General features: G+C 42.7%; 1 protein-coding gene across 1 annotated transcript in view; it reads left to right on the top strand.

Moving 5' to 3' along the window:
- TMEM130 (transmembrane protein 130) overlaps nt 1-15002 on the top strand; it is a 73280-nt gene extending 58278 nt beyond the window's left edge. The window contains exon 8 of the mRNA XM_040356784.1: nt 14400-15002. Coding sequence (XP_040212718.1) covers nt 14400-14582 — 183 coding nt within the window. The 3' untranslated portion in view covers nt 14583-15002. The remainder of the gene's footprint in view (nt 1-14399) is intronic.
- The last annotated feature ends 2368 nt before the right edge of the window (nt 15003-17370 follow it).

Raw genomic sequence — 17370 nt, forward strand, 5'->3', positions numbered from 1 at the left:
CGCGATTGCGCAGTAGGTTTATTCTGGGTGTGCCGTTTTTGTCCCCCTCTGCATGTCCAAATACCCAAGCAGTGACTGTGTCACAATCAGGTGTCAGGCTCGAAAACCAATTGCTATAGCAGTTGCAGGTCTATCACTGACCAGCAGGATAGGTACACAGGCAGTCACCCTGGCAGATGACACAGGCTCACCTGTGGTGTGGAGTCTAAGTACTAAGCAATGTTCACCAGAGCTCCTTATGGTGGAGATGGATTTTGCTGCGTGTTAGTACCAGGTCGCTATCTTCAGGATTGCCCCATTAGGAGGTGAGCAAGCCGGGGTTCAGTAGCGGAGATAAGCAGGTAAGGATCAAACAGAAGCGTGGTCAGTAAACAAGCCAAAAGGTTGGTAACGAGTAGTTGCTGGTTGGGATCAGGCAGAAGGGTAGTCGAGGAACAAGCCAAGGGTCGATAACGAGCAGTAGCAAATATGGACGGCAGCAGGGAAAACAGGAGCGAGATACAGGCTGGAGATGGCACAATATTCTAGCAAGGAGGATTAGGCTAGGTAGTATTAATAGGGCTTCCTATGGCTCAGTCCTGGACCAGTTTGGCAGCCATAGATTGTAGTAAGGAACAGTAAAGCGCAACTACAGTACAGGAAGGGAGCAGGAAGTTAAGCCAGCATGTGTTGTGAACAATGTGCGGGGACCACCCTGTCATCTGCCGGCTCAGCGGAGGTTCACTGGGAGAATCATCACGGATCTGTCCTGTGTAAAAGAGCCCTTAGTGAATTCCCCCTATATCTTCCCTTTAAGGGGTGCATTCTGTGTTGGCACATCTGATAAGGCATTCATTGGCCTTTGTCTTTGTAGTACGGGTGTCTTCACTTTTTTTATGCTAATTTAATTTGAAGATGAGACCAGTGTATATGAATGTACAATCACAGGAGCACATTCATATTGATTTTCCCAGAGAAGAAAAAAAGATAATTATTTTTTCCTAATATGTCTCAATAGAATGTTGGTTGCAAAAGAGCAGGTGTGAGTTATTACATTGGAGTATCATTTGCACGCTGTGTTCAGAATCTATTACCTTGGCTCTTTCAAATTTGCAGAGATGAGTCAATGTTGCTTTTGAATTGTCCTCCCAACACATTTCTGTGCATTGGTATGACTCAACACATAGAAAGACCATTGAATAGAGGAAATAACATTAAAATGACTACAAAAGGCAGGTCTTACAGACCATTTGAAAATAATTAAAGGTGTGATATATCATTTGGATCCAAGCTATTTCCCCATCTTTTGTTAGGTGGCCCATAAGTGCCTTAACCACTTAAGGACCGCCTCCTGCACATATTCATTGGCAGAATGGCACGACTGGGCACGGGCACGTACAGGTACATCACCTTTAAGAGCCCAGCCGTGGGTCGCGCACACCCGACCCGGTTCGAAGCTCCGTGACCGCGGGACCCGCGGAACCCGATCGCCGCCGGTGTCCCGTGATCGGTCACAGGAGCTGAAGAACGGGGAGAGGTGTGTGTAAACACACCTTCCCCGTTCTTCACAGTGGCACTGTCATTAATGGCCTGTTCCCTGATATCGGGAAAGACGATTAATGACGTCACACGTCCAGACCCGCCCCCTACAGTTAGAAACACATATGAGGTCACACTTAACCCCTACAGTGCCCCCTAGTGGTTAACTCCTAAACTGCAATTGCCATTTTCACAGTAATCAATGCATTTTTATAGCACTTTTTGCTGTGAAAATGACAATGGTCCCAAAAATGTGTCAAAATTGTCCGATGTGTCCGCCATAATGTCGTAGTCACAAAGAAAATCGCTGATCGCCGCCATTAGTAGTAAAAAAATTATTAACAAAAATGCTATAAAACTATCCCCTATTTTGTAAACGCTATAAACTATCCCCTATTTTGTAAACGCTATAATTTATTTTATTTTACCAAAAATAGGTAGAAGAATACGTATCGGCCTAAACTGAGGAAAAAAATGTTTTTTTAGATCTTTTGTGGGGATATTTATTATAGCAAAAAGTAAAAATTATTGCCTTTTTTTTTTAAATTGTGGCTCTATATTTGTTTATAGCGCAAAAAATAAAAACCGCAGAGGTGATCAAATACAACCAAAAGAAAGCTCTATTTGTGGGGAAAAAAGGACGTACATTTTGTTTGGGAGCCACGTCGCACGACCGCGCAATTGTCAGTTAAAACAACGCAGTGCCGAATCGCAAAAAGGGGCAAGGTCCTTAAAGTGGAGATTCACCCTAAAAACTATTTTTTTAACATTAGACCAAGCATAATAAGGGCATTTACTTTCGGCAGGTCTTTTTTTTTTTTCTCCGTACATACCTTTATGATCTGATTTGGTCCAGGGCTTCCGCGTTCTGATGACTCCAGGACTGAGCGTTCCTATCCCTGCCTCAGGGTTCTGATGACTGCAGGACTGGGCGTTCCTATCCTTCGGTTCGATGATTGATGGCTTGTGAAACAGGTGACCTGTCGCACAACACGCGTCACCAGATTTCCGGAAATAGCCGAGCTGCGAGTCGGCACTATACGGCGCCTGTGTAGAGCTGACTTCGCAGGCGCCGTATAGTGCCGACTCACAGCTCGGCTATTTCCCGACATCTGGTGATGCGCGTTGTGCGACAGGTCACCTGTTTCACAAGCCGTCAATCATCGAACCGAAGGATAGGAACACCCAGTCCCGCAGTCATCGGAAACCCGGAAGCCCTGGACAAAAACAGAATATAAAGGTATGTACGGAGAAAAAAAAAAATACCTGCCGAAAGTAAATGCCCTTACTATGCTGGCTCTGCTAGATTTAATGTTAAATTTTTTTTTTTTTGGGTGAACCCCCGCTTTAAAGTGGAGTTCCACCCATTTTTTTATGTTTGTCTGTGCTGCATGCTCTAATCTCATAGTGTTCAGAATGGACAATTTTTATTTAATTTTTGCTTGTAAATACCTTTATTTTGTAGTCCTTCATTACTTCCTCCTCCTTATTTGCCTAGGCTATTTGCAAGGGTTTCTGGGATAGGCATCATGTTTCCCAGTAGTCCTTGCAAACCTGACTGAAACCTATTACATTGCTTGTGCACTGAGCATGTGCGAGAAATGCAAAGCTGAAATCCAGGAAGTCATACAGTCTGGATTCATGATGCCCACACTTAAGATGGCCACGGTCTATTTCTAGATTATAAACTATTTAAATGCTGTAACAACCTAACAAAACGGACCTTAGTTTACAGACTAACTTTACTAGAATACATTAAGCTTGTGTATTACAGGGGTATTTATATTTAAAAAGTGAAATTGTGGGTGGAACTCCCCTTTAACCTGCATATTGGTCCGGGTCTTAAGTGGTTAATGCCCTTCCAGGATGTGTTGCATTACATTAAGAAAACCCTGTCTTAGCCGACAATTACAAATGGTGTTTCATGAAGCATCATCCTGATATTTTTTATGCTGCAGCTAAAAGCAAAGGTACAATACACAGCGCCCCATGTTTGTAGGCTCTGAGGCTGGCATTGCAGGGAGATGAATAAGGACGACTCTTCACAGTAGCAGAAAGCAATTTACACTTGTGGTGTGATGTACAGAAGACAGCTTGTGATATGAGCCATCACAGAATCTGAACCTTATTAGAAGAACAGACTTGTATGTACGCAGAGAAAGCTGCAGGTATGAAAACAAATTGGAATGACGTAGGTTGGTTGATGGATCAAAACACTACAAAGGAAATGACAGATGAAAGGCAAGTAGAAGGAATGTGGTCTCATCAGTACACTTGCTATGAGAATGGGGTCTTTTGTTTGTGTAAAAAATGCACATCTTACAAAAAAAAATAAAGAGGGATAAAATCAAAGATCTTTAATGGTGAAAAAAAATTATTGTAATCTGTAGAAAGAAAGCATGTGGGGAGCAGGGCATCCTGGGTTTCAACAGTTCCAAGATTTTCTACAGACCACTATGGCGTGAGTTTTCATGGGCGCAATGCGTATTCTTGCTTGTTATGCTAATTTATATGAGAGAAATGTGGGAGCTTCATTTTCTGATTTGATTTTAAAAGCTTAAATTGCTTGGCTGTTTTTTTACCCCATTATACAGTATTTTACAAAAGTGAGTACACCCCTCACATTTTTGTAAATATTTTTATTATATCTTTTCATGTGACAACACTGAAGAAAATACACTTCGCTACAATGTAAAGTAGTGAGTGTACAGCTTGTATAACATTGTAAATTTGCTGTCCCCTCAAAATAACTCAACACACAGGGCCAGATCCACATACATTTAGATCCGTGCAGCGTATCAGAGATACGCTACGCCGCCGTACCTTACCTGGCGGAATTTCGAATCCTGAACGATTTCGCGCCGTAAGTTACGGCGGCGTAGTGTATTTCTGGCAGCGGAATTCAAATCGGCGATTAGGGGGTGGGTTTAATTTAAATGAAGCGCGTCCCTGCGCCGATTGAACTGTGCATGCGTCGTCCCGAAATTTCCCGTCGTGCATTGCGCTAAATGACGTCGCTAGGACGTCATTTTTTTAACTTAGACGTGAGTTACGTCCATCCCGATTCACGGACGACTTATGCAAAAAATAAAAAAAAAATCAAATTTCGACGGCGGGAACGACGGCCATACTTAACATGGCAAATCTAACTATACGCCGCAAAATACCAGCTTTAACTATACGCCGAAAATGCAGACTAGAGACTACGTAAGAGAATGCGACGGCCGCGCGTACGTTCGTGGATCGTCGGAAATAGCTAATTTGCATACCCGACGCGGAAAACTACGCAAACTCCACCCAGCGGACGCCGAAGTATTGCATCTACGATCCGAAGGCGTACGAAGCCGTACGCCTGTCGGATCAAACCCAGATGACGTTGTATCTTGGTTTGAGGATTCAAACTAAAGATATGACGCGGGTAATTTGAAAGTACGCCGGCGTATCAGTAGATACGCCGGCGTACTTGCTCTGTGGATCTACCCCACAGCCATTAATGTCTAAACCCCTGGTAACAGAAGTGAGTACACACCTAAGTGAAAATGTCCAAATTGGGCCTAAATAGCCATTTTCCCTCCCTGGTGTTATGTGACTTGTTAGTGTTACAAGGTCTCAGGTGTTAATGGGGAGCAGGTGTGAAGTTTGGTGTTATCGCTCTCAGGTCTCGTACACACGATAGGTTAACCAGAGGACAACGGTCTGATGGACTGTTTTCATCGGTCAAAACCGATCGTGTGTGGGCCCCATAGGTTATTTAACCATAGGTTAAAAAAAAGGCAACTTGCTTTAAATTTAACCTATGGATTCCTAACCGATAGGTCAAAACCGATCGTTAGTAGGCACGACCATCGGTTAAAAATCCATGCATTCTTAGAATCAAGTCGATGCATGCTTGGAAGCATTGAACTTCATTTTTTTCAGCACGTCGTTGTGTTTTACGTCACCGCGTTCTGACACGATGAGCTCTGGGGAATCTGGGGGTCCCCTTTGTTAAAGGGGGCTTCTATATTCTGAAAAGCCTCCCCGCCCGCAAACCCCCACAACCACCAGGCAATGGTTGTGGGGATGAGACCCTTGTCCCCATTACATGGGGACATCCTCCCCATGTTGAGGGCATGTGGCCTGGTACGATTCAGGAGGGGGGTGCTCTCTCGCCCCCCTTTTCCTGTGGCCTGCCAGGTTGCGTGCTCGGATAAGGGTCTGGTATGGATTTTAAAGAAAAAAAAATTGGCGCAGGGTTCCCCTTAATATCCATACCAGACCTGAAGCGCCTGGTATGGAATTTGGGGGGAAACCCCCACGCAACAATTTTTTTAAATTTTGGTTCGGGGTTCCCATAAATATTCTTACTAGACCCAAAGGGCCTGGTAATGGACTGGGGGGAACCCATGCCATTTTTTTTCAATTACTTTTATCTGTATTGCCGGGACACAACAATTCATTATAGTAGTAGTTTTAAATTACTTTTTTTCCTTTAAAAATTGTATTTTGTGCAGGGACTGTTACTGTTAACACGGGAAACATGCACTACTTTACAGGCATACTATAGACACCCCCAGGTACGAAATTTAAAGGAATATTTCACTTTTATTGTTTCACTTTAAGCATTATTAAAATCACTGCTCCTGCAAAAAAAGGAAGTTTTTAAAACTTTTTTTTGCATTGATATATGTCCCCTGGGGCAGGACCCGGGTCCCCAAAAACTTTTTATGACAATAACTTGCATATTAACCTTTAAAATGTGCTCTTTTGATTTCTCCCATAGACTTTTAAAGTGTGTTCCGTGGCTTTCGAATTTGCCACGAACACCCCAAATTGTTTGCTATTCGGTGAACAGGCGAACACCCGATGTTTGAGTCGAACTTACGTTCGACTCGAACATCGGGCTCATCCCTAGGGAAGCACTTTGCAGTGAAAGTGTGGTCTGTAAGATGTGATGCATTCATACATGCTCAACCAAGAATACTACACAAAAGAGTACTGTTCCATAAGCTACAGTTTATGTGGATTTAAAACCTATTTCAGTATAACTAGACCATATGTTGTACACTAACATTCTAAAAGTTGATCCTAGCATTGTGTGCAAAAATACAGTACACAAGTAAGTTTTTCATTTCCTGACATTGCGCGTCTGCTGGCAGTATGGAGACGGGTTGTGAATGTCTGTGAAGGCGTTGAATAGAGAGCAGCAATGTGTCATATTTTCTAAAATAACAAAAATCCCAGCTGTGTGTTTGAACCTTTTGTTCTATAATGAGTACAGGCAGATCCAAACTTCTGAACTGATGAGCAGTATTGGTAGAGAGAGGATTACGTATTGCTAGCTTTCATCCTGTATTGTTGGAGGTGACAAATGATGTGGGTTGCAGTAAAGATGTTTTTCCCTGAAAACTTCAGATGGCTATTGAAATGGAACTTTTCCCCATTTGCATATTTTTGGTCACAGGTAGACCACGTCAGACTACCTGGTGCAGCCTATCTTACAATAGCTTCTGCTTTGTGCCAATGTAAAACAGCACCAGCAGTAGGTCTGTTAACCTCCCTGGCGGTATGATTCTGTCTGGAATTACGTACCAAAAGCAGCACAATTATTTTGCAAGGAAATTGGCGTTTTATACTGTAGGCCTGTAATTTTTAGAAATAACTCACTTAAATCTGACCAAGCAAGAGTCTTGTAGGCATCCCGGGTATGATTTTTTTTTTAAAACAAAATTATAAATTATAATATAATAAATAATTATAACAAATAATAATATAATTATAATAAAAATTATTCAAAAATGTAATCAACTCAAAATCACTGAAATTTGCTCAGTTGCAGAATTGTCGCTGTCATTTTTTTTTTTTTATGACAAATTTCCCCACAAATCGCTATCGCACATTTCTGCAAGTGATTATAATTTATTATCGCTGTTTTCTAGCTGATCTAAAACCATTTTTGACATAAAGGGACACTTTTGGACAATCTACATTTTTTTAGGCAGAAAGAACATTTTTTATTATATAAAAGTACATGTAGGGTACTGGGCAGACCACTAGGGACAAGGGGGGTGTGTATTTTTTACATACAGTACTGTAATCTATAAGATTACAGTATACTGTATGTAAAGTGTTTGTTTACTTTTTTGAATTTGGTGCCGATCTCCGTCCCCGTGCGTCGTAACGTCGCAGGGAACGGAGATCGGCGGCATACGGGGAGACTGTGAATCGAGCGAGGAGGTCCCGCTCGCTCACACAGCGGGGTGGCATCGCTGGATCCAGGGACAAGGTAAGTAACTTGCCTGTGGATCCAGCGAAAGGTAAGCCGCGCCGCTGCACACTCTGCACGTCCACCCCGAGCGTGACTCGGGGATACCGATCCTAACATTGGAAACCAACCCCGAGTCACGCTCGGGTTTACCGCCAGGGAGGTTAATGCCCCTGTCCATGTTTCCATATACCTAAACATGCATGTACATTATAGGCAGTCCCAGATGGCATGTTTATGCACCAATCTTAAAAAATCTTTATGCAACCCTCTGCTGTATATGGCCACCATATAGATCATCTTAGATTGACAAATACAGATCATTTAATGCAGAGAAGGATGTGAGAACTATAATGAAAATCCATGCCCAGAGCACCACCACATCCTTGGATTTCACCGTCCAGGGTGCAAGACAACCCTGTTCTGTGTTTCAAATGATCCATTAAAGATTATGTCAGTGTTAAAATCCAAAGTTTACTTTGATGATCTTTATAGTACTAGGCCCTGTCTTTTGAGGCACTTTATTATGTTTAGTTATGATTGTACTGGTCTTAGACACATCAAGGCTCGGTCCCCATGTTATCCAGACTGTTAAAATAAAGTACTAACTTTTCAAATCTGAAGGTGGTTATTTAGGCCCAGATTCACGTAGATCGGCGCAAAATTGTGCGGGCGTAACGTATCTCATTTACATTACGCCGCCGCAAGTTTTTCAGGCAAGTGCTTTATTCACAAAGCATTTGCCTGTAAAGTTGCGGCGGCGTAGCGTAAATCACCCGGCGGAATTCAAATTCGGCGGGTAGGGGGCGTGTATCATTTAACCACTTAAGGACCGGACCAATATGCTGCTAAATGACCCAAGGGGTTTTTACAATTCGGCACTGCGTTGCTTTAACAGACAATTGCGCGGTCGTGCGACGTGGCTCCCAAACATAATTGGCGTCCTTTTTTCTCCACAAATAGGGCTTTCTTTTGGTGGTATTTGATCACCTCTGCGGTTTTTATTTTTTGCGCTATAAACAAAAATAGAGCGACAATTTTGAAAAAAATGCAATATTTTTTTCTTTTTGCTATAATAAATATCCCCCAAAAACATATATAAATTATTTTTTTTCCTCAGTTTAGGCCGATACGTATTCTTCTACCTATTTTTGGTAAAAAAAATTGCAATAAGCGTTTATCGATTGGTTTGCGCAAAATTTATAGCGTTTACAAAATAGGGGATAGTTTTATTAATATTATTTTTTTTACTACTAATGGTGGCGATCATCGATTTTTTTCGTGACTGCGACATTATGGCGGACACTTCGGACAATTTTGACACATTTTTGGGACCATTGTCATTTTCACAGCAAAAAATGCATTTAAATTGCATTGTTTATTGTGAAAATGACAGTTGCAGTTTGGGAGTTAACCACAGGGGGCGCTGTAGGAGTTAGAGTTCACCTAGTGTGTGTTTACAACTGTAGGGGGGTGTGGCTGTAGGTCTGACGTCATCGATCGAGTTTCCCTATAAAAAGGGATCACTCGATCGATGCAGCCGCCACAGTGAAGCACGGGGAAGCCGTGTTTACATACGGCTTTCCCCGTTCTTCAGCTCCAGGGAGCGATCGCGAGGGGGCGGCTAGAAACGAATAGCCGCGCCCTCGTCCCGGATCGCTCCTGAAGCCACGGGAACCGCCGCATGTATGGGGGGGGTCCAGATTGGACCCCCGACCCACGTCTAGGCAGGGACGTACAGGTACGCCAATGTGCCTGTCCGTGCCATTCTGCCAACGTAAATGTACATGCGGCGGTCCGGAAGTGGTTAAATGAAGCGCGTCCCCGCGCCGAACAAAATGCGCATTCCCTGTCCGTAAAATATTCCAGTGTGCATTGCTCCAAATGACGTCGCAAGTACGTCATTGGTTTCGACGTGAATGTAAATGACGTCCAGCCCCATTCACGGACGACTTACGCAAACAACGTAACTTTTTAAAATTTCGACGCGGGAACGACGGCCATACTTAACATTGGCTGCGCCTCATAGACCCAGGGGAAACTTTACACCAGGAAAAGCCTAACGTAAACGTCGTAACTTTACTGCGTCGGCTGCGAGTACGTTCAGGAATTCGCGTATCTAGCTAATTTGCATACTCAACGCGGATTTCGACGGAAGCGCCACCTAGCGGGCCAAAAAAAAATGCACTTAAGATCCGACGGCGTAAGAGACTTACGCCTGTCGGATCTAATGGATATCTATGCGTAACTGATTCTAAGAATCAGTCGCGTAGATACGACGGCTCAACGCAGAGATACGACGGCGTATCTGGAGATACGCCGTCGTATCTCGGTTGAGAATCTGGGCCTTAGAGTTTAGTGACCAACTGGAAACTTGTCTTTATTCTATAGATGGCTAAGTAACTATGAGGCTGTATAGCAAGCACTGCAGAGTATCTCCTCCCACATTTATAGTGCTGCCAGCTTCCAAAATTGACTTTTGAAGGAACCATGAAAAACTCAATCGTCGAGGTATGAGGAACTTATTTTGTCCCTAAAGATGACATAATGCCAAAACGCGTAGGTTGCTTGTTTGACGTGAAGTCATCTTGTTGTCCGTTCACAGCCTGAGGTTCATAGCTGGAGCCAGCAATGCTGCTAGTACACAGGCGAGACCTTCCTTAGTATTGGGATATAGACACATCTCAATGTAATGGCATTATAGTTTTGTATTGTTTTAGTAGAGAGGATTTTAGACTATATAGTGCCTTTTATCCCCTGTCTATGATTTGGGGAAGATGAGAAGATTAAATAAAGATTAACCACATGTTCGTTGGGAAGATAGTGTAATGTCTACCCTATATTTGCTAGAGAGGACTGGGGTTGTTTTAACCACTTCAGCCCCGGAAGAACTTACCCCCTTTCTTCACCAGAGCACTTTTTGCGATTCGGCACTGCGTCGCTTTAACTGACAATTGCACGGTCATGCGACGTGGCTCCCAAACAAAATTGACGTCCTTTTTTCCCCACAAATAGAGCTTTCTTTTGGTGGTATTTGATCACCTCTGCAGTTTTTTTGCGCTATAAACAAAAATAGAGCGACAATTTTGAAAAAGAAATGCAATATTTTTAACCTTTTGCTCTAATAAATATCCCCAAAAAATTGAAAAAAAAATGTTTTTCCTCAGTTTAGGCCGATACGTATTCTTCTACATATTTTTGGTAAAAAAAAAATCGCAATAAGCGTATATTGATTGGTTTGCGCAAAAGTTATAGCGTCTACAAAATAGGGGATAGTTTTATTGCATTTTTTTTTTTACTAGTAATGGCGGCGATCTGCGATTTTTATTGTGACCGTGACATTGCGACAGACATATTGGACACTTTTGACGCATTTTTGGGACCATTCACATTTATGCAGCGACCAGTGCTATAAAAATACATTGATTACTGTATAAATGTGACTGGCAGGGAAGGGGTTAACCCTTAGGGCACTGAAGGGGTTAATATGTTCCGTAGTGTGTAATTCTAACTGTAGGGAGAGGGGACACGCAAGAGGAGGAGACCGATGTGTGTTTCTCTGTACTGGGAAGACACATCGGTCTCCTCAGCTAACAGGACCGTGGATCTGTGTGTTGCAGGCAATCGCGGGTGCCCGGCGGACATCGTGGCAGCCGGGCACGCGCACCGGGACTCACACTATTCCACGTGCGCCCCCTAGACGGCTGGGAAGCCCAGGACGTCATATGACGTCCACCCAGGATGGGAGATCCCATCTGTGGACGTCATTTGACGATGGGCGGTAGGGAAGTGGTTAAAGGGGTTGTAAACCCTCAAGCTTTTTCAGCTTAATGCATTCTATGCATTAAGGTGGAAAAACCTTCTGTAGTGCAGCTGCCCCCCTTTTGCTTACCTGTAAGCTGGGGTAAAACCTTATGGTAACTTTGCTATGTATAAGGATATTACAGGGTCACTTTGAACATATACTACATTGAAATAGGGTCTCCACACATTTGTCAAAATCAGAGTGGCCCAGTGGGCATTTTATCCCTTTTCTTATAATCCTAATCTTCCCCTTTGAGTAATGTTTCCAAGCACAACAATTTTTCTACAGAAATCGGTATTTGTGCATGAATATTACAATGAATGTAAGACATTTTGAGCAACATTGAAAATAAAAAAACAACAAAAAAATACCTATTTGCTGTATAATGGTTTAAACAGGTTTTGATTTACTAATACATACTCATACTGCTACTATAATTCTACTATTACTAAAATCTACTATTATATACAATTCTGATACTCCCCTGCAAAGCAAAAATTAGAGTTGGAATGTCAGCAATGTGACTCAGTCAATCTATACGTCTAGCATAGTCATTGCAGTCATTCTAACATGTGTGATGCATCAGTGACTGGAGGGGGAGCTGTAAGTCATGATATTGTTAGTGAAAAGAAAATGGGTAAATAGCAGGTAAACAACAGTTTTATCATGTCTGCATGTGCAACTTATTATCTGGAGAATGTAGACAAAGATAGGAATGGGTCATGTAACCTCTCATTGACTGTAAAGCCTCGTATACACAATGAGATTATCAAAAGAATGAACATCCGTTTTTTTTTTTTTTTTTTGCATGCTAGTCTCCATATCGAAAACGAAGAGGTTACTAAAGTACGAAAATTCTCGTACAACATAATAAAAATTCAGAAGTGATATACTTATTGTATTGGTATTCTATTTTCAGATGGAAATTGCACTGATTAAATGAAAATCGTACGATCTGGTATCGTATGAGAAAGGTTTTCATGTTTGTCACTTCAGATCATTTTGGGCGAAATCTGTGTACTAACGATCAGATTATTGTACGATCAATTTGAAATCTGTATTTTTTATACACTTTTCTGATCGTGTATACGGGGCTTTACTTCATTCAAACCAACACTTAAGCTCTTGACAAACAAGAAAGATACACAGTCACCTGGGCAGCATTAACTGTGTTCAGGGGCTCTCAAGACTTTTGAGAACTTCTCTCTGCATGAAGGACACACTGAGGAACTCTGGTGGTGCTTGGTTAGTATTGAGTGTGAGTGGGAACCCCATTCTTCTCCCCCAATCCCCTTTCTGTCCCCATAGCCTCCTACAATCCCATACCCCCCCTCTTCCTTTGCACCAGTGGAGACTCGTCCGTAAGGGACGCCCGAACCAGGCCACAGCAGTTAGATTTCCACTCATGTTCATCTGAAGTCTGAAGACATTTTTTTTCTCACTTTTTGATGAGCATAGTGAGGAATAAAAGAAGGAGGTTTATGTAAAGATGCAACCATCCTTTGAGACAGCCTTTTTTAACCTTTTTTTTACCCCAAAAGGAACCCCCAAAAATAGTTTTTAGGTTTTGAAGAAAGCCTGCTTAAACCAATTCATCAAGGGTCGGTGGAAAAAATGCCCCTTACTTTGGTGGTCAGTGGGAAGAATTCCTTTCTTACACTGGTGATGAGTGTGAAGAATGCCCTTTATGTTGGTAATCAGTGGGACGCATGCCCCTTAAATTGGCAGTCAGTGGGAGGAATGCCCCTCATACATTGGTGAGCAGTGGGAAAAATGCTCCCTTTTACATTGTTGGTCAGTGGGAAGAATTTACCCTCTTACATTGGTGAGCAGGGGGTAGAATGCCCCTTACATTTGTAGTTCATAGGGAGAATACCCCTCTTACACTGGTGATCAGGGAGAAGAATTCCCTGTTACATTGGTGATGACTGATGAGTGGAAAGAATGCTCTTCTTACATTGGTGATCTGGGGGAAGAATGTCCCTTTTATTGGTGGTGAATGGGAAGAATGTCCTTTACATTGGTGGTCACTGGGAAGAATGCCCTCTTACATTGGTGACCAGTAGGAAGACTACCCTCTTACATTGGTGATGAGTAAGAAGAATGCCCTTCTTTGGTGATTAGTGGAAAGAATGCCCTCTTACATTGGCGATCAGTGGGAAGAATACCCATTACATTGATGATCAGGGGGGAAGAATGCTCATTACATTGGTGAGCAGTGGTAAGAATGCCCTATTTACACTTGTGATCAGGGGGAAGAATGCCTATTTTATTGGTGGTGAATGGGAAGAATTCACTTTTTACTTTGGTGATCAATAGGAAGAATACCCTCTTGCATTGGTGAGCAGTGGGAAAAATGCCCCTTTTACGGGACATGAATAGGAAGAATGCCCTTCTTACTTTGGTGATCAGTGGGAAGAATGCCCTTCTTTCATTGTTGATCACTGGGAAGAATGTCCCTTACATTGGTGGTCAGTGGCAAGAATGACCCTCTTACATTGGAGATCAGAATGACACCCTTACAGGCAACTAAAAAGATTTTTGGTGACATGTAGCTGGCATTGTCATGTGGCAATGGCCTCGTAGCTATGCAGGTGTCTTCAGAGCAGAGGTCAAGCAATCACAGCTCAAGGAACCCCTAACAACCTCTAGAGGAAATCTAGGGTTCCACAGAATGGCTGCCTTAACCCCTTCCTGCCCAGCCTTTAACAGGGCAGGTGGGAAGAACTGCCCGATTAGATAAAGTAAAAATAAAGTTTACCTCTCCAGCTTATCTAAATTACAGTGAAAAAGTCTATTTTCTGTTCTAATCCCTCTTTCTTTCTACTCTAGGTGGCAGATTTTGATTTCTCTCCTGTGACAGACAAGTATGAAACACTTCTGGAATATAAGGAAATTCCTGCAAGAACATGTTGCACTTACTGCCGAAAAGACAGAACTGACGAAGAAACCGAAGCAGAGACTCAACCGCTGTTACATACATTGTCTTCATCAACTAGGAGTTACACAATGTAACTCTCATCTGATGCTGGTGCTTATCTAAAGATACCCATGCTCAGGTTCAGTAAATCATTCAGTATGGACGATTCTGACCATTTTGAACAACTGTCAACCGACAATGTATGTTTGTGCAGATATCAGCTAAGAGCATGATCATTGGATGAATCTCCTCACTCTAGTCTTTAAAGGGATAGTTCACCTTTACCAAAAAAAAATGCCTATACAGTTAAGGACTGTAAGTTGACTACAATTAACCACTTGCCGACCGCCCACCGTCATTATACGTTGGCTGTTTTAAGTGGAATATCGTTGATATGGCTGCAGCTAGCTGCCATAATCCCGGTATCCACTTATTTTGCGAGCGGTCGGCTTTCAGATAAAAGTGGTCTCAGCAGCGGATTCGCCACAAGATCACTTTTATCGGTGGTGGGAGAGGGCCCCTCCGCTCCCTTGGTGCTCCAGTGCCCTCCGCCGCTTACCGTAGCTGCCGTGAGGGGAAGATGGCCCCCACCCATCTCCATACCTTTGCAGGGTGGAAGCGACGTCAAAACTTCACTTTCGCCCATAGCTCTTAAAGGGAGATTTTCTCCAAACAACATTTTTTTTAATTTATTTTTTATTACATTGTAGTGTAAATATGAGATCTGAGGTCTTTTTGACCCCAGATTTCATATTTTGGAGGTCTTGTCATGCTTTTTTTCTATTAAAAGGGATGCTTACATTCCTTGTAATAGGAATAAAAGTGACACAATTTTTTTTTTTTAAAGAACAGTGGGGTAGATTCAGGTACCGCTGCGCACTTCTTACGGAGGCGCAGCGTACCGTTTTTACCCTGCGCCTACGCAAATTATCTGCGCTACGCTTCATTCATGAAGCAGTAGCTACGTAATTTGCCCGGGCGCTCCTTAAAACTGCCCGGCGTAAGGGCGCGTCATTTAAATGATCCCGTAGGGGGCGTGGATCATTTAAATTAGGCGCGTTCCCGTGCCGAACGTAGTGCGCATGCTCCGTCGGGAAATTTTCCCGACGTGCATTGCGGCAAATGACGTCGTAAGGACGTAATTTGCTTCAAAGTGAACGTAAATGGCGTCCAGCGCCATTCACTATTCACTTACGCAAACGACGTTAAATTTTTAATTTGCGACGCGGGAACGACGGGTATACGTAGCACTGGCTGCCCCTGCTAATAGCCTTACGACGAACGGAAACGACGTAAACTGCGTACGCAGGGCTCGCGTAGGGTTGTGAATCGGCGTTAGTATGCAATTTGCATACTATACGCTGACCACTACAGGAACGCCCCCTAGCGGCCATCGTAAGAATGCAGCCTACGATACGACGGCATAAGGAGCCTTATGCCAGTCATATCTTAGGCTGCAGTCGGCGTAACGAGGTTCCTGAATCAGGAGCATTCGAAACGCCGGCGTTACGCAGACGCAATTGCTACCTGAATCTACCCCAGTGTAAAAATAAAGAATAAAAAGTAAAATAAATAATATATATATATATATATATATATATATATATATATATATATATATATATATATATATATATATATATTTACCTTTTATTCTTTATTTTCACACTGTTCTTTAAAAAAAATATATATATTAAATATATATATTTAACGCACCACGTCCCGCCGAGCTTGCGTGCATAATCAAGTGCATACGTGCGGAGCACCCACATATGTTTTTATCTACAGACACCCCTTATCTGCTTAGGCAATTTTATGGTAAAGATGAACTAACTGTTTAAGGATGTAAACCACCAAGGCAGTGGCGTCGCTATGGGGGTGCGGAGTGCTCCCAGGTAACACCATCAAGCAGTTCTGTGGCAGGCTAGGGGTGGAGAGCCACGCCGATGCGTTAACCTGCTCAGAGCCCTACTGCCTGTCCTACTGTCATTTTGAAGTGGCAAGACAGAGTACTGTGGCAGGATAGCGGTGGGTCAGCAACACCATTTTTTACTTCACCAGGTGACACCAACCCTAGTGACGCCACCGCACGGCAGGAAGAAATTTGTGAGATTTCCCCAACAGGAACGAAAGCAGCAATTATATCCTGACAATGGTTCTAAACCTTCCCAACTCTATCTAAAGCAAAGGAAACGTTTCCAATGAACTTCTACTTTAATGAGTTATCATTGTGCTGTATATGGGTACCTTAAAAGTTGCCTTAATAAGCTCAGCATACAGCTAAGTACTTTTCTCATACAATGTGAAATTGTGAACATTTTGATTAAATATGTGAATGACAAAAACGAGATCACATACATTAAGTGTAGCACTTTTTCATGCTATAATTGGGACTGGAAGTATAAAATGGACACTGGGGCAACAGTAATATTGGCATAAAAGAATCAGATGAACATGTCAAGGGCAGTAGATTTAATGTAGCTAAGACGTCTGATGGACGTGTTGTGTCGGATAATCCGACCCTGTGTATTCTTCATCAGACAATTTTTAGCTGAAATAACGACAACAAAAGTTGACTGTTCATGCTCACCAACTGTTGGCCAATAAATCTGTTACATCAGTTTATCCGATCGTGTGTACGATAGTCCGTCCAACTAAAAAATGAAGTACAAACACGCATGCTCGGAACCAATGCTAAACATCAGACAATAGCAGAAGTTGCCCAAAGGGTGGTGGTAAAGAGCTGAAAAACCACATGGTTTGGTGTATGTTGGCTGAAAATGTTGTGCCGTGTGTATGCAGAACAAGTTCACTTCAGACCAAAATCCACGGAAAAGTCGGATGGAAGTCCGATCGTGTGTATGAGGCTTTAGAATTGTTAAC

Source organism: Rana temporaria, chromosome 6, assembly GCF_905171775.1.
Source record: "Rana temporaria chromosome 6, aRanTem1.1, whole genome shotgun sequence".
NCBI classification, from domain to species: Eukaryota; Metazoa; Chordata; class Amphibia; order Anura; family Ranidae; genus Rana; species Rana temporaria.